The sequence below is a fragment of the Drosophila persimilis genome, unplaced genomic scaffold (genome assembly GCF_003286085.1).
Source record: "Drosophila persimilis strain 14011-0111.01,24,50 unplaced genomic scaffold, DperRS2 tig00000732-arrow-arrow-pilon, whole genome shotgun sequence".
NCBI classification, from domain to species: domain Eukaryota; kingdom Metazoa; phylum Arthropoda; class Insecta; order Diptera; family Drosophilidae; genus Drosophila; species Drosophila persimilis.
The window spans coordinates 611,914-636,419 of NW_020825345.1; the positions used below are offsets into that span (position 1 = coordinate 611,914).

Below are 24,506 nucleotides of genomic sequence, written 5' to 3' on the forward strand. Positions count from 1 at the left end.
CTCTTGTTGGTCCATCTTCTCCTTTATCTTTGCTTAAGCAAAAACCACGATATCATTTATCTAAACTGCGCTAAAATTCTTTAAGTTTCATCATTTTCGTGAAGAGTATTTTAATAACCACTGGGCTACAATGGGTTAATCGTTCCTGTCCATGATCAGAAATTATATTTCTCGATTTTGATATTTGGTTGAATATTACTCGCTAGATAGGGCTCTCAGTCCTTAACATATAATTTTATCACATTGATGAATATATTTTCTACAAGATTTACTACTTTTAAGTACTCTTTTTTTATTGGATTGTGCTTAAATTAAAGTTTAAGCAAAAATGGTCAAAGCATAAAACGTAAATGTGTTTGGAATTCTACGTAATTGTTGCTGGTCAACAGGTATACGCTATTAGTATGAACACCGTTATACCCTATTTCATTTAATTAATTAGGTACAATTTGTTTTCCTAGCTGATTTGAAACACTACTAATGCCCTTTTTTAGATTTACATGTTTTAGACCAATTTGTGCATAAGATTAAGTTTCCTGTATATATACATATCTCGATCCCGATACCTATTCTTGGTCTCTGTAAGAAGACCATAAACTGCAAAATTTTCGCTGAGATATTTACTAGTTTCTGCATTCATTGGAGCCTGAGATGACAGACATTTCCTCAACTCTACAATATCCTTTTCTCTAGAGTATATGCAGATCGCTCAACAAGGTGTTTTACTGTAAGAAGAAAGTAATATGAAGAGTATAAAAGTATGCATAGAAGTGTATGAGCTATACACTGTGTCCTAAACTGGCAATATTTAAATCCATATTGCACCGCACTAAACTAAATTTTCTAGTTTTAAAGCACATTTTCTTGCCCAGCCAGTCGACAGTCGACAGCGAGTCCTCGATCCGCTACACATAGGAGCCATTGAGGAAAGCCCGTAAGATGAACTTGGTCCTCTGGTCCGTCCACTAGATGCGCCTCCCGCGACCGTCTCTCCCTTTTTCCGTTTCTTTTCCAATCAAATCTATCATGTATGTACATATATATGCATCAATGTACTCTATATGTATGGGTGAGCGAGCGAGTAGAAATTTATGGTGCTACGGATGGTGACTCTGGCCAAAAGAGAGCTGAGCTTTATTTTGTAGACTTCGTAATTGGTAGTTATTGGATATGTTTCCTACATTTCCCCAAGGATTCATCTAATAAATATACCGTCTGACCCTATGAAATATACCGTCTCATTTTCAAAATATATAGTGCGATAGATCGATTGCTTTTAAAAAATATTTTTCTGTATTGTATATCGATCCAATATGAATATTTAACAGAATTTTTTTACGATGTGGCAACTCTTGACGTACATATGTTAATGGTTATTGTTGTTGCAAAACGAACAGTGTAATTACAAATTTTGCAAAAAATTATATTTTATTAATTTACCGGAGGAGAATCCTTCTTATAGGCACTAGTTAAGGCCGGAAACAATTTGACAGATACTCCACTCAATGTATTTTTCCTGTAGAAAATCGATTTTCACCATAACAGCTCTTCTAAGTCGACGGTTCGTTCGTGCATTACATCAAAGACACCACAGTTTAAAAATAATTTAATTTGGCAGATTGAATACACAAAAGTCACAGTTTATAGCTGCTCAGCGATCATTTGGCTCGTTTCCTAAATCCAAGATGACTCTGAGCGAGACAAATTCCCAAAAACTATTACCGAAAAAGCCAGAGCAAATGGAGCCAATTCTGCGGTAAAGTAACAACTGTTCGCTTTGCTGATGATCTCACAAAAATATAGTATGTATCCTGCAGGTTAAACAATATCGAGAAATCGCAGCAGGACACCCGCGACTACCGAGGCCTTCAATTGGAAAATGGCCTTAAAGTACTGCTCATCAGCGATCCAAACACCGATGTGTCAGCTGCTGCACTCTCCGTTCAAGTGGGGTATGTACGTTGCCCGAGGTGGATGGGATTTGTTAATTAATACATATCGGGTCAATTGCAGCCACATGTCTGACCCACACAATCTTCCCGGACTGGCTCACTTCTGCGAGCACATGCTGTTCTTGGGCACGGAGAAGTATCCGCATGAGAATGGCTACACGACATACCTCTCGCAGAGCGGTGGCAGCAGCAACGCCGCCACCTATCCCCTCATGACGAAGTACCACTTCCACGTGGCACCGGACAAGCTTGACGGAGCCTTGGATCGCTTTGCCCAGTTCTTTATTGCTCCACTGTTCACGCCCAGTGCCACAGAGAGGGAGATCAATGCAGTAAATACCCAACTCCATCCTCGATTCACCCAGATATGGGCACTAACAAAAAACTCGTTGCAGGTCAACTCGGAGCATGAGAAGAATTTGCCCAGCGATCTGTGGCGCATCAAACAGGTGCATCGGCACTTGGCCAAGCCGGATCATGCGTATAGTAAATTTGGTAGCGGCAACAAGACCACGCTCTCCGAAATACCCAAGTCCATGAACATTGATGTGCGCGAGGAACTGCTTAAATTCCACAAAGAGTGGTACTCGGCCAACATAATGTGCCTGGCTGTCATTGGAAAAGGTATTCTTGGTTATATTTGGGTTATTTAGAAATTCAAAATGAATATTTACAGAATCCCTCAACGAACTGGAGAGCATGGTCATGGAGAAGTTCTCTGAAATTGAGAACAAAAGCGTGGCGGTGCCAGAATGGCCACGTCACCCGTATGGAGAGGATCGTTACGGACAGAAGGTGAAAATAGTCCCCATCAAAGATGTTCGCTCGTTGACAATCAGCTTTACCACAGACGATTTAACAAAGTTCTACAAATCGGGCGTAAGTTCAAGGTACCACAAGCGTGTGGCTTATTTATATCCATTTGAATAAAATACAGAAAGATTTTGATATCATTGTGGTTTCTTACAGCCCGACAACTATTTGACACACCTTATCGGCCACGAGGGAAAGGGAAGCATATTGTCTGAGCTGCGACGGCTGGGCTGGTGCAATGAGTAAGTGTTCCACCCAATGCATTTCCATGGAGTTGCACTCAACTTAATATTGATTGTGGTTTCTTGCAGTCTAATGGCCGGACATCAGAACACACAAAACGGCTTTGGGTTCTTTGACATAGTGGTGGACCTAACACAGGAGGGCCTGGAGCATGTGGATGATATTGTGAATATTATATTTCAGTATTTGCGCATGCTGCGCGAAGAGGGTCCCAAGAAGTGGATATTTGACGAATGCGTTAAGCTAAATGAAATGAGGTTTCGGTTCAAGGAAAAGGAACAGCCGGAGAATTTGGTCACGCATGCTGTGTCCTCCATGCAGATATTTCCCTTGGAAGAAGTTCTCATTGCACCATATTTGAGCAACGAATGGCGGCCAGATTTGATTAGCGGTCTACTGGATGAGTTGAGGCCCTCCAAAAGTCGAATTGTAATTGTTAGCCAAAGCTTTGAGCCGACCTGTGACCAGGCAGAGCCCTACTACAAAACCAAGTACGGATTGGAGCGCATACCCACGGATATTGTGCAAGTATGTTGAGGCCCCCTACTCCTATTTATTTATAGCACAAGAGCGAAGCGAGCTTGTAGCGGGCTAGCTCCCTAGTCCATAATATTATTATAATATCTAATATTCTTTCAGAGCTGGGAAAAGTGTGATCTGAATGAGAACCTCAAACTGTCACTGCCAAACAGCTTTATACCAACCAACTTCGACATTGCCGATGTTCCAAGCGACGGACCCAAGCATCCGACCATTATCCTGGACACGCCCATTTTGAGGGTGTGGCACAAGCAGGACAATCAGTTTAACAAGCCCAAGGCGTGCATGCGGTTCGATATGTCCAATCCGCTTGCCTCCCTGGACCCACTCAATTGCAATTTAAATCATATGATGGTTATGCTCTTAAAGGATCAGCTCAACGAGTATCTGTACGATGCGGAATTGGCAAACTTAAAACTGAATGTTGTGGGAAAATCAGGTGGCATTGATGTACGTTCATTTACTTTATTGACCGTTTATTTGACAATTATTTAATTATGAGAAATGCTTTTGGCAGTTCACGATTCATGGTTTCAGTGACAAGCAAGTAGTGTTGCTGGAGAAACTGTTGGATCACTTATTTGACTTTCGCGTGGATGAGAAACGATTCGATATATTGAAGGAGGAATATGTGCGTTCACTGAAAAACTTTAAGGCCGAGCAGCCGTATCAGCATTCCATCTACTATTTGGCTTTGTTACTGACAGAAAATGCCTGGGCGAATGTTGAGCTACTGGACGCTATGGAACGTAAGTATCCTAAACGCTTTAAACTGCCTTTTCTAACTGCCTTATTTTCATTCGTTTAGTTGTTACCTACGATAGAGTCAATAACTTTGCCAAAGAGTTCTTCCAACGCCTGCACACAGAGTGCTTTATTTTCGGTAATGTGACCAAGCAGCATGCCACCGAAGTAGCTGGTCGCGTCAACACACGCTTGGAGGCCACCAATGCCTCTAAACTACCCATTCTAGCCCGCCAGATGCTCAAGAAGCGAGAGTATAAGCTTTTAGCTGGTATGCCACATAGATAAAAAGTTTTAAACCTAACTTTGAAACGAATTTTTACTTTGAATAGGCGACAGCTATCTTTTTGAAAAGGAGAACGAGTACCACAAGAGCTCCTGCACGCAGCTTTATCTGCAATGTGGCGCACAAACGGATCACACAAACATTATGGTCAATCTAGTGTCTCAGGTGCTGTCCGAGCCCTGCTACGACTGTCTGCGGACCAAGGAACAGCTCGGGTATATTGTCTTTAGTGGCGTCCGTAAGGTAAACGGTGCCAATGGTATACGCATCATTGTGCAGTCGGCAAAGCATCCGACATTTGTCGAAGATCGTATCGAGAACTTCCTACAGACGTATCTGGTAAGCAATCTACGATATTATTTATATGTTAAATAAATGTTAAGTGTGAAAGTAATTGTTTCCCATAGCAAGCCATTGAGGACATGCCTTTGGATGAATTCGAGCGTCACAAAGAAGCGCTGGCCGTTAAGAAGCTTGAGAAGCCGAAGACCATATTCCAGCAATTCATCCAGTTCTATGGCGAAATAGCCATGCAAACGTATCACTTTGAGCGAGAGGAGGCCGAGGTCGCAATACTCCGCAAGATTTCAAAGTCCGACTTTGTGGATTATTTCAAGGTGACATCCAAGTATTTATATATTTGATTCAACAGCTAAAACAAACATTTAATATTTGCAGAAATTCATAGCTAAGGACGGGGGCGAGCGTCGCGTTCTGTCCGTGCACATTGTGTCCAAGCAAACGGACGAGAATGTGTCTGAGCCTAAGGAGGAAGAGCCACTGGAGATCACAAATATGGAGCGTCACAAGTGCATCAGCGACATTGTAGCCTTCAAGTCGTGCAAGGAACTATATCCGATCGCATTGCCATTCCTCGACATCAAGGCCAAGGGTGCACGCAGTAAACTGTGAGCGACCCCGAAGTTTGTTCAATATAAACTTATAGTACGTGGTTTTGGTCTCTCTTTGATTTAATATCTGAACCGAATAAAATTTTGTTTCTGTCATTCATAAATACAATATGATCTGTATCAACAGCGAGTTCTGCTTGATGTACGTGCTGCCCAGAAGTGCACTGTGCGGTATGGAAAAGCCCGTCTCCAGTTTGGTCAGCTCCTGTGAGCCGAGATCCTTTGCCTTCCGGTGGCTGTAATTCTGATCCAGTATAGAGATTTTGTGCTTAAATGGCGTGTCGTCCGTCCAATGTTTCATCGTCTTGAATATTCCCCCCATATCTAAAACAATGTTCTTCTGATCGCCTGGTAGGACATGGGCATAGCCCAGCTGTAGGTTCAGTAGCTCGCGATTCAAATGATGAAAGGTGCACCTCAGCTGAAGGGATTTGCCTGTAATCAAATAAGCTAAGGCTTACTCATGGTATAATGGGGTTGTTATTGCAAGGCACTCGCCTCTGATGCTAAATATAGGACTATTGACACTGCTCGTCGAAAGGTCTTCAATTCTGTTCGTGAAATTTTCCAACTTCCAGTAGTATGTAAACAATTTAAAGTCCTGGTCAGCCAGCATGGTATTATTGAACTTATTAACCTCCTCATCTCGCACTCCCTGCAAGGCGTTATGGTTCGTCGCCAGCTCCTTCAGTATGGGCATCTTTTTTGTGCTAGCCTTTGTCTCCATCGCCTTTAGGATTTCATCTAGTTTGACATTATTGGGAGGGGTATTCCTTTGCGTCACTGGTGGTGGAGGAGGGGCAGCGCTTATTTCTACCGAATTGGCCATTGCCACTTGCTCCAATAGCCATTTTATTTCACGAAGCTCCGCGTAAAGTTTGGTCTCTAGGTTTTTGAAGGCCAAGTTCATTTCGTCTAGATCAAGAAAAAAAATGTTAAGTGCCATCTGATCGATTCGGTTTGCATATCCTACCCGATCCACAGACTCCCTTTAGGGTCTTTGTAGTAACAGCTTCGGCAGACGCTTTGATCTCACCAGCAGTCACAGTGCATACCGCTTTTTGGACCTCACTGGGATGTTCTTGGATGGGCTCTGTATCGCTGATGGTGCTGTTGACGGCATTGTCAATGTCGTCCACCTGGGCCAAACCTGTGGAAAACAGCGTGGCACATGCCATACACAAGATCCAACCCAATGCGAGACCTTTCGAAGGTAACGACTCGGCCTTAGGCATCACTAGTCAGTCCGTTGTGGCGGAGGCCTTAGCCAGAACTGTAGAAGAGATGACGGAAAACGATGACCAGGGAAAAGAGAGCACTCTACCTTGAGCCACTCGTTAGAACGATGACAGATGTTCCACATGGAATTATTGCTGTATGCGTGTCATACATTCTTGAACGTAGGTACTACTTTTAGAATGGGACCCTCCCACCGAGCTCTAAAAATAGTGCTAATATTTACACACAACAAACAAAAATGAAAAGAAATATGAATGAATGGAACACTTTTGCACACAATATTGCCATCCCCTGATATACGACTCTGTTCTATGTTCTACTGAACCCAGGACGACTTTGTTCGCGTGCAATTTTTTAAGTGGATTAATGGCATGACCGAAAATAGAATCATTTTCCTTTCTGATCTGATCCAATTGATGCAGGAATTTGTTGAAATTTGTTTGAAATATTTGTTGTCTCCAAATATCTTATATAATGTAGTAAGGAGTAAGGATTTGTGTTTAGAGATATTATTCTTCTCTGTTAATCCTTCCATTATACAGTAGTGTAGCAGTTCGACCCAATAAGAGAAGATTCCCGACTTGAATCACTTAACTTGAAACTATTTTTGTAGTTTTTTTTTATTTGTATTCAGTATTCACTCTTTCTCTGACTGTGAGGTTCTCCAGTCCATGCATTTTATACCATAATTTGACTTTAAAATTTAATTTTGATAGACTTCTGGTACTTTGAATAATCATATTATCATTGAGGCGGCCACCCTTCCCGCGGGGGATACTCTTTTGCAAGAAACATTTGGAATGTGTGTATGTGTGTGTGGGGCGGGGTGGGGGTGTAAATACTCGTAATTAACATTTTTTTTTACAATATAAATCGGATTAAATTGTTTGTTTTCATTTTTTCGTAATTTTTCTTTCTTCTTTTTTGTAGCTGTTTTTGTATATATATTTTATGCTTTGTCTTTTTATTTAATAGTAAAGAGGGTGATTGGGGGAGGGACACTTATACAGACTAACATTATTGTTATTTTGAATACACACATAATTATACAGAATACAAAATTTAATTATTTCTTTAAAAATATGTGTTCATCAGAGTACAGTTTTATGCATAACTTGCGATTACTTTTTATTGATTAAATCCCATCGCCTTTAGGCATTTGTTTTTGGGAGGGGCGATGCACAGAGGAATATCGCATAAAAATAACAATTATAAAAAGGTTCTCTCTCATATACATAATAGATATACTTTTTGACTTTATAGGTATCAGTATATGGTGTACATATATATATATATTCCAAGCATTTAATAGTTATAGTAGGGGGAGGGGTATCTCTCCCTTTCTTATAGTTTGTAAAACGTTCACAACTTTTTACAATTGTCGGCAATGTGTAATAAATATATATATATATATATGCATATGCAGTTTGGACTCTTTGTTAGGATTTTATTTGGATTCTGTGTCGCTATCTGTCTCTATCTCTGTCTCTGCGTGTCTCTGTGTGTGGTTGTGTTGGCGCCTAGTTAAAAGTACATACGAAATAACACTAAACTAGCAAAAATGATTATAATACAAAAGCAAACGAACAAATAAGTACACGATCTGCTGGCGGTGCTGTTCCACGTGAATGCAATGAGGTTGCTGTTGCGGTTGTTCTGCTGTTGTTGTTGATGTTGTTGTTGTGATGTAGTGTGAAATCGTTGTTCCTGCTGCTGTTGCTCTTCTTCCTGGCGCTGCTGAAACTGCTGCTGCACCTCCTGCCAAAGCCACTCGCCATCATCCCCGTTTCCGGTGTTATTAATCAACACCCGCGAAGCCTTGACTGCCCTCAATGGCCTTGATCAGCTTGTCCTTTAGCTGCAGGTAGCCCTCGTAGGGCGGTAGGTCCAGGCGATTAAAGCTGCAAAGGTAAGGGAATGAATTACTTCTCCGTGAAAGGAATAAATCTATTCATATCTCACCAAGTGTGTGCCCGTGGAAAGTTGTTGGGTGTGCCCCACTTCTCGATGGTGAACATCTGTGGGCCATTCGAGCCGTACAGCTCTTTGAAACCGTTCATGGGCACGCGTGAGGTGCCGGTCACGAACTGTAGGAGGCGAGAGCGCATCTCGTTGGAAAAGGAGAGAACGGCACGCCAGAACCATTGGATAATTATGTGATTCATGTGATAGTCGCCCTTGTACAGCGTATTCTCGCGCCAGTCCTTGACATCGATGTTCTGGATGCCGCACATCAGCAGCTCTAGCTCGTGCTCATCGAATATCTTTATCAGATTCAGGGGAATAATCGAGCCAAAGCCGTCGAGGAAGGACGACATTTGTTCCTTGACGCGCGCGACAAAGCGCCATTCAATGACGAGCCTGAAAGGATCACAAGAATTAACAAGGTACAAGAATAACAAAAGGTGCAGTGTCACTCACTTGATGTACTCGTCTTTGTTCTCATTGGTCACGTCTATGTTGGCGCCACCAGGCTTCAGGTCGTGCTGGCTCTTCTGGCCCAGCACATCATCGTCCAGGCAGAATGTCAGCTCCAGAATGCGCGGATCGTTCTCCTTGATCCACATCAAAGAGTTGTAGTACTCCGTGTCCACAGACTCCATGTCCTTCAGGTCGATGGGCTTTTGCAGCATCATCTTGTAGAAAGGACGAATAAAGAAGGCATCCAGCAGCTTGCCATGATATACAGCCATGCCAGCAATCCGTCCAATGAATCTAAGGGTTTGTTTAACAAGTTATTATTCAAAGTTTAGGCCGCAGCTCAAGATTCGATTGGAAAAGGCTCTCACTTGAAGTAACTTAAATGCTCCTCATTGCACAAACCGCTGCCGTTGTTGATTTGCAATGTGTAGTTATCCATCGCCGAGTACTCAAATAGTCCGTAGTATGGATTAAACATTTCTTTGGATAGTAAATAGAACCACTCCCTAGCAAGGCCACCGTAATCTGTCGAAGATCGTTCGTTAGAACAAGCCAGAATATGGCAATTGGAGGCAATGGAGGAATTACTCACCTAAACCAGTCTCTCCCTCAAATTCCACCCACAACTTAGTCTTCAGTAGATCTGTTTTTGTCACCGAACTGATGATTCGGTACGAGTCTTCCAATATGGATGTACGGCGAATGCGTATTTCCAGTTTATTTGGTACGTTTGTCTGTCCAAAAAGAAAAATAACGAAAGTAGATTCATTTTCTGCCATTGATGGAACACTCAAACACTCTGTTAAGATCTTCCGATTCAAATACTTACAGGCTTTCTAATGTGACTCTTGAAATACTCGTATTTCTGTTTGTAATCCCTCGAATAGGGCACCGCCTGTCCGGCAATGTTTGGATTGGACAAACGTGGATCCTCCCACTGTGTGGTGCGTGTATCTGTCAGGAGATGGAAACGACGGATGGGTTTAAGGAGCAGTCCTAGCTTGGTGATTGCAGGGGACTCTTACTGTGATCTATGTAGAATACACGCCCATCCGTATGCACACGCTCCTCCCAGCCCTCCGGCAAGGGTCCCAGGTCGTCCTCGACGCGTCGTGTCTGGTTTGGCATGGGACTGGCCCGTCCATTGCGTGGATCTATCCAGGTGGTGCGACGCGAGGCATGGTCAATGAAGAAAGTGCGGCCGTTGGGCGCCACTTGCATGGACCAGCGCGGTGGCAGTGCCTCCTCCTCGCCGCCAGCATTCTGCAAGACAGAAAAGGTTCACAACGAGAGACATTAGTCGGCTATCCTATGCATCGGCTATGCCATGCTAAGCTATCCAGGGCAGGATGTTGGCTACGAAATAGTTTTCGAGTGCATTTGGGGGTTGAGAAAAGAGCATTGAACTTTACTTGATCCTGTGGTGGCACAGCCGCATTGTCTTCCTCGGAATTGCGTCGGGTGGGCGGAGCTGAGATCTCTGAGGAATTGTGGCTGTCTGTGTGATCGTTGTCTTCGTTCTAGTCATTGATTATTTTATATAGTATATAATGTTGATATATATATATATATATGTATATATATGGATGCATTGCAGTTGCAGTTGCAGTTGCGGTTGATTATGTTCAGTTTTTATTTTGGAAGAAACAGAAGAGAAAAAAGTGTTTGGTCAAATTAAAAACAAATTCCACAAATTGCAGTCGTTTTTGGTTCGTGAGAAAACACTAAGCAGAAACACGGCAAATAGCACATTAAATTATGTTAAACATTGAGTAAAGTGTTAAGCAAATTAAATGCGAAACAAGGTAGAGAAAAGCTGCAAATAAAAGCGCCATGAGGTTTAGTATTCTATTCGTTAGTTGAGTGTAAGAGATGCGGCATGCAGCATGCAACATGCAACCAACACTGAGATGATACGAGTACATACAAGACACAATACGGGTGTACAGCTACAGGCGGCCCATTGCTCATCCATTCCTTGAGAGAACCCATGCCCCATGTGACTTCTAGAGAAACGTGAAGTTTTCGACCCGAAAAAATTAAACTTGACAAATTTTGCGGCGCTATAATGGTTTTTAGTTGATCTATAACAAACAATCGAACAGTCACGACAGATCAAACTACAAGTGGAGTGGAGTGGAGTGAAGTGAAGTGAAGTGGACGGGATGCTATGTGCTGACCAGATGCGGATGTGGCTGCAAGTGCAACTGGAGCTGGAGCTGCTGCTGTTGCTGCTGCTGTTGCTGTTGCTGGCGGCGTCGTTGCTGGCGAAGATCTACTTCGGGCTACAAGTGAAATAAATGCGGATGATCGTATGGAGATGATGCTGGATGAATATGGGAGTGTGGCGGCTGGTGCCTGGAGCGCATGCTAACCAATTGTCTGTTCTGCTGCTGTTGCCGCTGCTGTATATGCAGCTGCATTTGCTGGCGCCGACGCTGCTGCCGCTGCTGCTGCTGCTGCTGCTGCTGTAGGTTATGCTCCTGCTCGTGCCGTCCCAGATTGTAGGCCATGTTGTCGATGGCCCGCCGTGTCAGGATCGTGGTCATGGCAATGTCTGGTACATCGGGCGCCTGGCGCACCGGACGCAAATCGTTTTGCAAGCTGGTGGCTGAGATTTCGGGTGGCCTAGCGGCAACAGGATGTCGCAGGGAATTGTAAACAAAACTGAATACATAAAATACAGATCAGTGAGAGGAATGTGGACAAGTGGAGCAGCTGCTGATCGGAGGGGGAGTACGGAGGTTCGGAGGTTCGGACAACATCAACAGAGGGATGGGATGGATGCTACCACGCAGCCCACAGGCCACAGGCCACAGCCCGCAGCCGATGGCCAATAATATTAACCTGGTTGTATCCTGTGTCGGATCGCTCAACATATTCCCACTGCCATTGCCATTGCCATTGTTCTCGTTGTGGATCGTTGGTGTGGTGTTTGGTGGTGAGATTGTGGTTGGTGTGGTTGCTTCTGGTGTGTTTACTGCTGTGCTTTCGTCCTCTAAACTATTGCGACTGACGGCATCCTGGGTATTCATACAATACATACAGTTACAGGCTATAATCACGGGGAGTCAATGGAGTGGATGCAGGGGATAAAGAGATGCAATGATTCTCAAATGGATGCAAGGATGAACCGGGCTGGTATCTGGCATTCTAGCATTTTACTAGCTAATTTCACAGGTATGCCGCTATGCGTCTATTGTCTACGAAATCTTTAGTGGAAAAAAGAAAATTACAAATATGCGTCCCAGGTACAAGTTCCTATCGAGTATATCACAGATTTGCACAGCATTAGAAATGGGTTGCTCCTCCGCATTGGCATCGGCATTGGCTTCGGAATCACCATTTGCATCCACATTCTGCTCATCCTCAACATGTGCCTCGCCGCAATGCAGACAATTCGATTGATTGTTCTGTAGATCGACAACTGGCACACTCTCGGAATCTGACTCGGACTCTGGCTCGTTTACTTCATCGTCGGCCCGATCCCGATCCCGATCCTCTTCTTCACTGGCCAGAGTCACCAGAGTCTGGGCTGCAGGGCCGTTCCTGGATCTCTATTTTGTGTTTGTTTCGTATGTGTATGCGTGTGTGTGTGTGTGTGTGTATATGTTATAGAGTTAGTTTCGAGTGCGGTTTGAATGTGTGGGATTCATGCATGAAAATCATATAAATCACACATGCAGTTGTATATATATATACATATATGTAGATATAGTTACAGATTATAGTGGATATATGTATATACAATTCTTAGTCTGTTTCTTGGGACAGGAACTGTCTCTGGCTCTGGCTCTGCCTCTGTGAGGGTAGTGCCAGGGTAGCGTTGCACTTACCGCCGAGCGTCCAGTCTCCGTTTCGTCCACGCTGATGTGAAAACGCCGCTGGAAATCCGAGGCCAGTTGATCGGCCGACTGGCCACTGTTGCTATTCAAACTGCGAAAAGGTTAAGGGTCAACAGGGGCAACTCAATCTTTAAATTGATTATTCCATCCACTTACACAGTGGGTCTCTCCCATTGCGTCGTCCTTGCCGTGTGATTCACATAATATGTTCGCCCATTGGCATCCTGTCGCTCCTCCCAGCCGGCGGGCAAGGCATCGTTGCCGCCAGTAGGAAACGGATGCTGCAGAAGGGAATGTTCAGTGGGATTTCCATCAAAAAGAAGCCCCAAGACTCTTACCGGCTGCGCTGACGTGTCGCTGGCATTGGTGGCCTCCACGTGCTCCCATTCCCCATCGCTGTTGCTGCTCGAGGGCTCGCTCTGTTCGCGCGTCTCGCGGATGAAGGCGTGATAGATCTTCAGATTGCCCTTGATCCGGGATTTGGCGCTGCTTTTTTTTTTTACATTCGGGGAGATACACACGATAGCATTAAAATTTAAAGAATTCACTAATCAAATGGACACCGTCACCCCCGCCAATGCTACAGATGCACACGCAGACACACACGGATACAGAGGCACACGGATGCATACATGTGTAAGCAGATACAGATACATGAGACACATTCACAGGTCGAAAAACAATATCAATTATACAAAGCGTTAACTAAAAATAAACTCAAAGCACAAATACCAGTTAGCGGGCGGGGAGGGGGAATATACTAGTTATACAGTAACACAGGGAGTACAGTGCGTTTCGGAGCTGTTGGGCGATTGTCATTCGCCCGATCTTTTCAATGAAATCAACGAAAAGCCATCCTTATCAGCGACACTCGAATCGAGCAGCGATCAGTCTGAGTCACGCACACTGCATGTTTTTTGTTTTTTTGCTGCTTGGGCCAGAGAGCAATCACATTTGAAAAGATTCGCTGCATTCTCGGGCGTTCCCTTTGAAACTTTTCCAACGAAAACACCTCGGAGCAATGGGAAGCAGTGCCCAGTGCGTTATCGAACAATATTTATGGCATAATTCGAGTTAACGCAGTCAGTCATCGGTCATTGGATAAGCTTTTCTTCTTTTCTTCCAATGAAAACAATATCGTGATACGATGGGAAATAAACAATCAGTTCAATCCTAAGAACCGCATAGAAACTTGATTTAATTTCGAGTATTTGGATTTATTCTATCCCATAAATGGCAGTTTTAATCGAAACGATCCAATGTATGGGAGTATCTTATGGTTTCGAGCTGCACTGCACTCAAGCCCAGAGACAGAGACAGCCTTCTAGTCTAATCTAAAGCGGGGGTGAGGGTGAGGGTGAGGGAGAGGGTGTTCGGCGTGGAAATGTTTGCAAAATGACTTTTTGAATTTGCCATCGAAAAGTGCAATGCCGCCAGACCGCACAGCCCAGGGAGCAGAAGAGGGGAAGAGTGGAAATGGTGAAAATGGAATGGTGGAAGCGTGAGGTTGGTATGGCCGGGATATTAAACAATAAACAAGGCGGAGACGACAGGCGACTACTACGTGAACTCTGGCACAACACTACAAACGGAATTTCTACGGACTACGACTTGGAATAGAGAGAGTTTTAGTTCCTCCACCGGTCGATCGAGCGATCGATCAATCGATCAATCGATCAATCAATTATACAATTTGTGTCTTAGTCTTATGATCTTTCATTCTGGACTGTTAGTCTCGAACACTCTCGGACTGGACTATTTATTGGCTACGGCTATACACTATACTATATCATTGTATATGGTATATTTTGTAGTTGTGTGTAAATCAACTGAAATTAAAGGAACAAAATCAAACGGCAAATGAAATAAACATACCCTACTGACCTGCGCGGACGCAGAGTGTAGCCTTGGTCGCCGATCGTGCGGCCCTCCTGCTCTGTGGGCAGATTGACCAGCGTGAGCTCGACCATGCCCAGAAAGTCGTCGCGAGTCAGCCGATTCTCGTCGAATACTTGAAAGACAAGCTTATGCTCAGAGGGTTTCACCTGGTGTCAAAAAAGAAAGTGTTAATTAGCCTGTGAATCATCCATAAGTAGTAGGGAGTAGCCGCCAGGCCACAACTTACTCTGAATATGAACTCCTCGTTCCAGGATGGATTCAGTGTCTGTATTTGGGAAGAGAGAAGAGAATGAGGGGGGTTAAAGGGGAAGGATTTTTGGCACACGACATGTATTTTGTTTTTGCATTCGCGGGACCAAGCCTGGATTCCAGTCTCAAGCCGAATAGCATTGTGGCCAATCATGCACACGCCCAATTTTATTCTTGGGCCTTCCCTTTTGCACTTTTAAAGCCATTTAAACCTATTAATGCGATCTTAAGTCTGTTCGACACCGAATATTCATATCTAAATCGAATGCTCCGATGTTGAAATACTGCGTCTAGACCCCATGCGCTATAAACAGCCTACAAATTAGTTATCTCAAGAGGTTTGCTCGCTCTTTGGAAGAACACACAGTATACATGTATAGAAGTACACACATTTGGATGATAAGAGATATGTGTACGCCCTCTGCATGACTAATGGAGCGATAGATAAGGGGGGGCTGGCGTGGGCTTTACATTTGTAATCGGGCAATCAAGGCCTACGAATTCCACCCTTGAATATCGCGTTGCACCTTTCCTGAATGGCAAATGAGGAAAGTGCTGGCCGGGACTCTGATTAGATAAGCATCTCTTCGCTCTCCTCTCTTGTGTCTCGTTTTTGGCCATGTCACGTGGGGGGTTCACATTAATCGTTAATCGGTATTCGTTAATCGGTAATCGTTAATGGCTAAATGGATTAACTCTAATTTGATTTACCTTCTTTTTTGTTTTTGTCAAAACCGAGTCAATATTAATATCACCATTGATTGTGTTCAAATCGATTCGGACATACGGATCGCTGCGGGTATTGAAAGGAAGGGTTAGTTAGTGGAACAGTGGCCAGAGGCCAGTGGCCAGTGGCACTCACCTGGCGCCGAATATGTCCTTCTTGGCCAGGGACTGGCCGCTGAGCACCACAATCCGCAGATGACACGAGTCGCCAGAGTCGTTCTGTGGGTGAAGAAAGTGTACAAAAATGAAATGAAAAACCGGTGAACAAGGCACGAAAATTAGCGTAAAAGTTGGCGGTCTCTCATCACCACAGAAGCGAAAGCAAATGAGATACTTGTGCACGCACCGCCAGTGTCACAAATTTCAATGCCACAAAGGGGGGGTGGGGGGCTAGCACCTGTCCGGGGGGTGTGTCGCGGCGTGGGTTGGTTAAAATTCGTAAGTAAATAAGCCACAGGGCGCAACAGCAGCCCTGGCTTATGCGGCGTATGCTTAATGCCCCGTGATTACGCATACGCCGCGCAGTCCTCAGCCCAGAGCCTAACGGACAGCATTTTGCATATTTATAACAGTAGGTGCAGGGGGTGGTTACAGAGAGAGAAAGAGAGAGGGACAGCATTGTGGAGTGTGTTTTTTCTCTCGCCTTTACGGCAACTTTTTACCAAACTTCAAGGCTTCGTGTCCGTGCATTACAAAAGAACCAATCCTCACTCCCGACGGAGGTCAGGGGAGTACCGGGTCGCATAGTCTCCCGTCCCGTGTGCCGCGATTCCCACCTACAAAACCGCTTTTCCTTTCATCTGCGAGTAGTCCTTTCGCATTTCGAACGCTCCCTCTGAAGGAGTACATAATTGTTCTCGCATTCGTAGCTAGATAATTTTCACGACCTTGACACATTCAACCGCAGACCGCAGACCAGCGGAAAGGGCGGACGGGGGCAGGGCCTGTGCTTCAAGAAGTTCAAGAGAGTCGTCAAGCAATTATTGTCTAGAGTGCTGCAGAATGTGGCCCAAAACATGCAAATTGTGTGCTGTGTGCTGTGTGTGCCCCTGATTCATTTCGGGCTTGTCGAATGCGGTTTCTTCGTGTGGCAGCTGACATTTTCCGTTCCAGAAGAGTCGTCTCCGCATTTCCGAAGGTCTCCCTGTGTGGGCATTGCTTTTATTTCAAATGAAATCTGCTTTAATTACAGCATTTGCAGATGGTAATAACTTTTAATGTGACGATTCGGTTGTGCGTGAGGCAGACAGAATTGAATTCCTTGAAGCTTCCTGCTCTTCGGTAGAATATCTATGTATTCCTTTGGAACCTCTTTATATCCATCTCTACATCCAAAAGGCACACCAATGTGTGGCCCCAATCGGCGCTGCCATACTCTCTGCATTCCTTAGAGCTGGCAGCTATAGAACAAAGCCTGTTCCATCCAATGCTCCAATACCCCCACGAACCCCCCGCTCTGTCTGCTGGAGAGCCCAACACTTGTATCCATTAAAAGGCTTTTACCCCGTGGAATATTCAATTTGGCCGACATTGTTTATAAAGTGAAGAGCAAACTCACTTTATTTCTTCCCCCCTCTTGACCCTCTTTCGGTTCGTTCGGGGGCTGTGACTGACCAGACGGCGCCATATCCCCGCAAGCCGCATGCCCCTGGCCCCTGGCCCCATGCCCCATCCCATATCACATATCAGAGACACTCGCATGTTGCGGCTGGCTCTGGGCTCTGGGCTCTGTGACCCTGACGGAGGGTTTTTCATTTTCTCTCGCCTTTTCCCTCTCGCTCTCCCTCTCGCTCGCTCTCTCTGGGGAAGGGGGCTATGTATATTTTTTGTGATTCTATTCTTTGCTGTTTGCTGTTTCGGCCTGTACTCTTTAGTTTCTGTTCTGTTCCGCGTTTTCCATGAACTTGTAGCACTATATTGATTTTCAGCGACGACCGCCCCGGGGCGCTTGTCTCCCTTTAAAATATCGAAATATCTGCGGCTTTTCCCACTTGTGCAATAATTAAATATGCGGATAAAAGTGGAGGAGGTAAATAGCTGTCCTCAGTGGCGCATATATAATGTGTTTAGTAATCATTTTAATGGGGCTACTTGGCGAATGCCAGTTCCCCTTCCAGTCGCTCCAGTCGCCCTAGTCGCCCTAGTCTGTGTGTCCTCGAGGGCACATTCATCAAAGTTCCCATAAACAAGCGGCCCCATCGGAACTGTGGTTGCCCAGTCGCGGTTCTCGTTTGTCCACCCATTGGCCGGACAAGTGTCCAATCAATCAGCCCGAATGCTCTGGCCCTGGACTTGAGTAATCTCTTAAGCAGCCAGCCCCCCTTGGTCCCCGATTCCATAGCCTTTGGCACAGCTGTCGGTGTTCCCAAAATGGCAGGAGGGGCTTAAACCTGGATACCAGTATCGCTGGCTGGCATTAAATTGATTTTTAGCCATTAAATCTGGCACTGAGGGGAAATTAGCTTAAAATGTTCTTTGCGGTTAAGACCCGCTACCCCGTTGTACCTGGTATCTGCCGAGCCAGCACTAAGGGGTTCAAGAGACTGACTGGACGCCGAGGGTTGCCTGGAGAGAGCAAGAGCGTTGAAGAGGAGTGGATCGAACAGGGTGCGGATCTGGGACGGTGCTGATCGGTTGGCTTTCAAGAGGCAAAAGATATACAAGAATGGCATTCGGATCGGCGACACCTGTTGGACTCCGATTTGATCTAACCTTTCACTTCATGAATGCATGCAGTGTAGTGGGTATCATACAGTCGAAACAAAGCCCACAGCGTTATTTGATGTTTTAATTGGGATTTGAAAGGGAAATTTGGATTAATTTTGATACAGATTTAATGAAATTTTCACTGATTGACAGGTGTATTCATTAAAACACAAATAGTCTGTGTAAAGACAACGTCTTTGGAGGGAGGTGCGTCCTTGAAACAAAGAAAGCCTTAGCCTGTAATTAGAGAGTGTTCAAGCAAAGGTTTTTACTATCTAAAACAGTCGATTAGCAGGCAATAGGTAGTGGTTTGTCGTCCCCTTATTGTGTTATCAGTCATGGGACAAGCGCTGGGGTAACTTTTAGCTTTTTGTGGTATTTATTTGGTACTCCTACTCCTACTCCTATTTCTCCTTCTACTCTGCTCTTCATTAGCCATCAGCCATCAGCGGTAGCCGAAATTCGATTAACAATAAATGCCAGGCCACAACCAAATGTGCCTCGTTATCAGGGCCAAAGCGTTGACTTTTAGCATTTTGGATGACCATGTGACACCCGTGTGTGCCATGTGTGCCGTGTGTGCCGTGGGTGCCGTGGATATCGTCTACCCAGACCCTCGCCACCCCCATCAATCCTCTATCCTGTCCTTCGTTCCGCTTGACTTTTCCACACAGTTTTCGTGGAAGTTTCTTCTGGCGAAAACTGAATGAACAACGAATTATAAAAATACGTATATGAATAATCACTCTGCGGGTCTTTAAGCTGATAAGCGCACTCAAGAGTGAGAGGGAGAGTGTAAGGGAGGGTGAGAGCGGAAGTGGAACGAGGGGCACGATTGGTGGAGTCAACGGAAGCACATTTCTTGGCGGGTTCTCGCTCTTTGCTTTCTGATTGTCTTCTGTTCAAATAGATTTCACACGAAAAATGCAAGCAGATGGAAATTGGAATGGGAATGACAAACAAAAGATTAAAAAAACATTTAATATCAATTGTAATTTTAATGCGCACTCAATGCGGCGGGGGAGGGCTCTTGTCACGGTCTTTGAATGGGGTACAAAAAACAACCTCAGGCCCAGAGGCCACCATTAACCTAATTGATTGGCTGTTGGCTGCTCTTCTCTGCTCTGCCTGCCTGCCTCACTTGTCACATTGTCCAGGGGTCGGAGGTCAATGCAAATTCATTACACAAATTGAACCGTTGCCATCCACTTCGATTAGATGCGAATGGAATGAAATCTATCAATCCACTCAAATTGGGACCCGAACGAATCAATTTTCACTCATCCTAGGAACCCACACACACACACAAACACACACACACACACGATATAGCAACAATTAAAGAATATACGTATGCATGTACGTATGTATGTATAAGAAATATTTCTATACATTTTCGGATATATTTGGCTATTATAAGCGCAGGGTTACTGGCCAACAATTGGATGAGAATGTGGGAAAAACAAATATTTATGAGATTTAAATAAATTATTTAGACACAAAAAAGACTACAAGATTTAAGAGAGAACTCTATTAAAAACTTCATTCCAGCACATTCTGGGGGCAGGGCATAATATCGGAGATATGTACGGGGATACGGGGATTTATTATTTTCCAATATTAAATGAAATGTATGTGCACATGTTCATATGTTTCCACAGACCCCAGTACAAAAACTGACCCTGAGCTGGAAAACTTTTCAAGTGATTTTCCAGCAACAACAACAACAACAATAAGAAGAAGATCTTGAAAAGCCAACAGATGAGTGGGAGGGTGGGCGGGGGGCGGGTTGGGTATGAGCAGGAGGCACGTGAGCCGCATCAAAGGCGGCTCAATTAGCGGCTCAAGAAAATGAGCTCAAACGCACACACACACAGCCAGACACACCTATATGCATACGTATGTGAGATCTCTGTAAGAGGGAGAGAAGGAAGAGCGCAACAAATCCCCCCTCGCCCCTCTTTGCTGTGCTACTTACATCACTGTTGTTATAGCCATGGATCTGGCCATCTTCACTCGTCCCCGACGGCGATGTGGTTGTTGATTCAGCCATTTTTAAATTTTTTGATTTAAACTTTTAATTATTTGTTTTTTTTTCTCTGCTTTTGCTGATGCTTCTCCTGCTGTTTGTTCTTCCTCTTTCTGCTCTTGTTTACGTTGGCTTCGGGATTTTTTTTCTGTTTTTTTTTTGTATTGTTGTAGTATTTTGCGTTTGTGTTAATTTATTTGCACGCCTCGCCTCTCCACAAAACTACAAATCAAACAATAAACCGTATAAAGGTGGGGCGGTGTGGGGGGGTGGGGTTATCATCAAAAAAAATATATGGTAAAATTCCTCTGGGGCGGTTTTAACTGCACAAAACAAGTTGGGTCCGTAAGGAATTTCATATACTCCTATGTATTTGGGGTTTCTCTTATTTGCTTCTTCTGTGTTTCTTTACACATTCTTTTTGTTTGGTTTTTGGCGCACTCGAGATTTATTTTAGTCTCCCGCCGCGAGCTTTTTTTATGCAGAATGCTACTGCTACTGCGACTGCGACGCTGGCTGCAATCTGCAGCGGCTACTGCGACGGAGCAGAGGAGAGGAACAGGTTTCCCAACAAATCGCCGTTTTGTTTTTATTACGTTTATTGCGTATACGTAAGGCCACAACGCTCCGCTTTTGCTGGTACGCGGGGCACGGGTAAAGGTAAGGGCCAGGGCCTGGGCCTGGTCAGAATTAGGTTTTCCTTGGCCCTATCGCAGTACTCAAATTCACACACACTCACACATATTCACACATTCGCGCATTCACCAGTCTTTTTGGCATGCATGACTAATAGAGGGCCAAAAAAAAAGAGCAGTAACTGAATCTTTGATTCCGTCGAATGCGCCCCCACTCGGAGGGGGGGATGGGAGCCTCTCTCTCAGCGACAACGGCTTTGACTCCCGTTGATTCTTATTTCACGACGAAGCTGTTGCTTTTGCCAACACACGTACATATGTATATTTATTTATTTCTTTATATAATTAACACTTTTTAGCAATCATTAATATGCATTCACACGTAGATATCGCTTGTGAATGTAGATGAACACTTTATATATATATTTATTATTCAATTATTCACTATTTATCTTCTATTAACGGGAAAAAACAGCAGCAACAATAACAAAAAATCACCAACACTATTGCAAAAACATGTTCTGCGTGAATTTCTCCCTCCCTAACGGGGTGTTCGCTTGTGTGTGTGCTAGTGTAAGTGCAAACACAACAACAACAACTAGGTGACGTCGGTCTCCCCCGACTTGTCGTCAGCCGTTGCACGTAATTGGCGCTTTCGCGTTCTAGCTAAAATAAAATTTAGCTCCCCAGCTCCCCAAACGCAGTGTGACCAAGGTCCGTGGAGTAGAAAAATGTATTCATCGCTTTGGTAAGACGTCAAACGCATTTTCTGGCTAAGACGTCAGCTCAACAGAAAGCAATGGCGCAAGTGGTTCAAAAGTAGCAGACATGCAGGGGGTAATAGGAATACAAATTTCTTAAAATAGTTTTAAGCAAAATAACACGAAACAGGTTTAACTATTGAATATTTCAAAACATAAAAATACCTAATTGGACTTAAAATACCGCATTCGCTTTACCCATTTTATAACACTGAACCGAGTAAAGCTTTTTAAAAGCTTGTCAAAGTGACAGTGGCTGATGTTGCTCCATCTGCGAACAAGTGTCCAAAGCAAAACAAAACAAAAACAGCTGTTCAGTGTACGTTTGCTGTTGCGTGTGTGTGTGTGTGTTGGGTGCAGAGAGCATTGCTGCCGCTGCATTTCTGATCTTTGGAGTAGCATGGGGCAGGGGCTTCCCTCCTTTTACTAACAATCATGTTGAAGCCATCAATTAAAATTGACATTTGACTTCTGCCAGCAGGGCTGACGCAACGGATAAAAATAAATACTCGACTGTTGACTGATAAGCGTCCCCATTAGTGCGACTTTATCGTCTGCGGGGGTGCCGCTATACAGTGACGTAGGCAAGTGCCCCAAGTGACGTTACCATTTGACGCTTCTCAATTAGCAGGCAAGTGTGAGGAAGCAGGCCAGCAACAGCCCCATGAACCGTTGGGATGAGCCCACTAATGAAGATAAGCAGCCCACCTACCCCTCTGTCTGTCCCACTCTAGCCTGGAAATAAGTTGTCAAATATAAACGATGCTAATCGATCCCCCACAAGAAATGTCTTGCAGCATTAGTTTTCATTGATTGCTGAAGGGTAAGGTATGTATGTACATTCCACACGTACACATGCCGCAGAGAAGTTACTACCACGTTTAGTCAGTACTCGAGTTGGAGGAGTGCTAAAAGAGCAGGCCAATAGTTTTGTTGATATATTTAATTGTGTTTCAAGATGTTGATGACTGCTCCCGAGTGCCATTCATTTCTCTTTCCCTTCGCCAAAATAAAGCAAATAAACAAACGAATTTTCTGTTTAATTGTGTCTGCGGCTGAGATCACGAGCAAGGCAAGTGCGTATTTGCTCGTTTACACAAGTGGGAAAGAAAACTAAACAAAAGAAAAGCCATTACGGATTCCATGGCATGATGTGATGCCCTAAAACAATTGTTTTAAGAAGGGTTCTCATCCACATTTCTGAAAGGAGGGGCCTGCAACAGGTAGCTCTACTCCACGCACGGACAAGGCCCATCCACACGACATAGCTGTTTGGCAAGTTCCAGCTCCAGATTAGATTAGCAGTGAAAATAGCACCATAAATAGAGAAACACCCATTCAGGCACAAGTCTGATAAGCCCATCCAAAATCCCCCTTCAAGGCGTTCTTCTGCCTCCACTTCTCCCCCCAGTTGGGACTTACCACTGCAGCCAACGATCGACGTGGCGTGTGTCCATTGCCGAACTCCTGACGCGTCTGCTGTTGTCCCGCAACAGAGGCGGCCCGGCGCCGCGGCGGTGGGCGCGGCACATCGCCCCCGGATGCTGCGGCCGATGATGATGAGGCGGCGGCGGACATTGCGGCCACGGCAGCCACAGAACCGCTGGAACGTGCCGACATGGCTCACAAAAGCAACTGCAATGGGAGGAAGAGAGCAAGAGAGAGTGGGTGAGAGTGAGTAAGTGAGGAGTGACGGAAGTGCAAATTAAGCGAAAAAAGGCACGAAAGTGACCGACAAGGGGGACGGGGTGATGGGTGACAATAACTTGGAGGCTGAGACGCGCCGGCAAGGCCAAAGTGAGAGCGCAGCAAAGCTGAGCAGACAACAAAGACGACACCACACACAAAGTGCACAATGGAGGAACGGTACTTGTGCTAGATGCCTTCTCTGTCTGTCCGGCAGCATTGTGTGTGCGGGTGCATATGAAAGGGAAGAGGAGAGGAGGAAAGAAAAGCCAGGCAGAGCATAAAAGCCAAGCTCCGGGCGTAATTAGCCAAGCGCGAAGGGTTCAACGCCATGTCGGACCTGGCCGGCGCGCTCTGGCCTTCGTTTATGGTCAGAATAAAACTATTTTCTAAGTTTTCCACTTACGTTTATCTTTTGCTTTAACGCTCACACACAAACACACACAAACAGTTACCGCCGCCTTGTCTGTGGTGACAGCTCTGCACTATAATATCGCTTGATTTATGCTGTAAATATGCCCTTGTGTGTGTGTGTGTCAGTATGCTCGTTTTAAGTCCACTATGTGCGGAAAATCCTCACGTACGTACACTTTTCACACGGCACAATTCGATGTTTGTCGGCACACCTCACACGGCCCGTTTTGCACTGCGTTCTAATTCGCGTGCTGTTTGGTACAGCTCACATGCTTTGATCCCATCAAGGGCGTTGTTTGTCGTAGCTATTCTGCTGCTCAGTATTTTAATCACAATTAAAACATTAAAAAACAAGAATTTAGCACGGCGACGAAATTAACTGTATGCCAGTGTGGCTGCTTTTTACT

General features: G+C 44.7%; 3 protein-coding genes across 15 annotated transcripts; 1 reads left to right on the top strand and 2 right to left on the bottom strand.

Moving 5' to 3' along the window:
• The first annotated feature begins 1,424 nt into the window (after window positions 1-1,424).
• LOC6603355 (insulin-degrading enzyme) lies at window positions 1,425-5,598 on the top strand. 2 transcript variants are annotated; one of them, XM_026992264.1, is made up of 14 exons: window positions 1,425-1,561; window positions 1,619-1,756; window positions 1,818-1,952; window positions 2,014-2,284; window positions 2,348-2,576; window positions 2,629-2,831; window positions 2,922-3,007; window positions 3,077-3,536; window positions 3,648-3,998; window positions 4,066-4,297; window positions 4,357-4,563; window positions 4,625-4,917; window positions 4,986-5,195; window positions 5,257-5,598. In XM_026992264.1, the coding sequence occupies exons 1-14, from the start codon at window positions 1,506-1,508 to the stop codon at window positions 5,488-5,490; spliced, it is 3,105 nt and encodes a 1,034-aa protein (XP_026848065.1). In that variant the 5' UTR covers window positions 1,425-1,505; the 3' UTR covers window positions 5,491-5,598. The 2 variants fall into 2 exon arrangements, with proteins under 2 accessions (XP_026848065.1, XP_026848066.1); XM_026992265.1 differs by lacking the exons at window positions 1,425-1,561; window positions 1,619-1,756; window positions 1,818-1,952; window positions 2,014-2,284; window positions 2,348-2,576 and having other exon boundaries at window positions 2,636-2,842.
• On the bottom strand, window positions 5,578-6,702 carry LOC6603356. Its single transcript, XM_026992266.1, has 3 exons — window positions 6,463-6,702; window positions 5,988-6,404; window positions 5,578-5,924 (listed from the first exon to the last, which is right to left on the bottom strand). Exons 1-3 carry the CDS (start codon window positions 6,665-6,667, stop codon window positions 5,587-5,589), a joined length of 960 nt encoding a protein of 319 aa, XP_026848067.1. The 5' UTR covers window positions 6,668-6,702; the 3' UTR covers window positions 5,578-5,586.
• Window positions 6,703-7,671: 969 nt separating this feature from the next.
• LOC6603357 (E3 ubiquitin-protein ligase Nedd-4) lies at window positions 7,672-24,427 on the bottom strand. Of its 12 annotated transcripts, none has more exons than XM_026992417.1 (20): window positions 24,092-24,427; window positions 23,422-23,634; window positions 16,005-16,087; window positions 15,854-15,935; window positions 15,120-15,158; window positions 14,879-15,039; window positions 13,333-13,480; window positions 13,151-13,275; window positions 12,986-13,085; window positions 11,997-12,172; window positions 11,525-11,816; window positions 11,330-11,434; window positions 10,562-10,669; window positions 10,175-10,412; window positions 9,979-10,103; window positions 9,742-9,883; window positions 9,518-9,674; window positions 9,150-9,443; window positions 8,691-9,089; window positions 7,672-8,629 (listed from the first exon to the last, which is right to left on the bottom strand). In XM_026992417.1, exons 2-20 carry the CDS (start codon window positions 23,617-23,619, stop codon window positions 8,527-8,529), a joined length of 3,075 nt encoding a protein of 1,024 aa, XP_026848218.1. In that variant the 5' UTR covers window positions 23,620-23,634; window positions 24,092-24,427; the 3' UTR covers window positions 7,672-8,526. The 12 variants fall into 12 exon arrangements, with proteins under 12 accessions (XP_026848218.1, XP_026848220.1, XP_026848217.1 ...); XM_026992419.1 differs by having other exon boundaries at window positions 11,525-11,777; window positions 13,333-13,483; window positions 14,870-15,039; XM_026992416.1 differs by having other exon boundaries at window positions 13,333-13,483; window positions 14,870-15,039.
• Window positions 24,428-24,506: the final 79 nt, after the last annotated feature.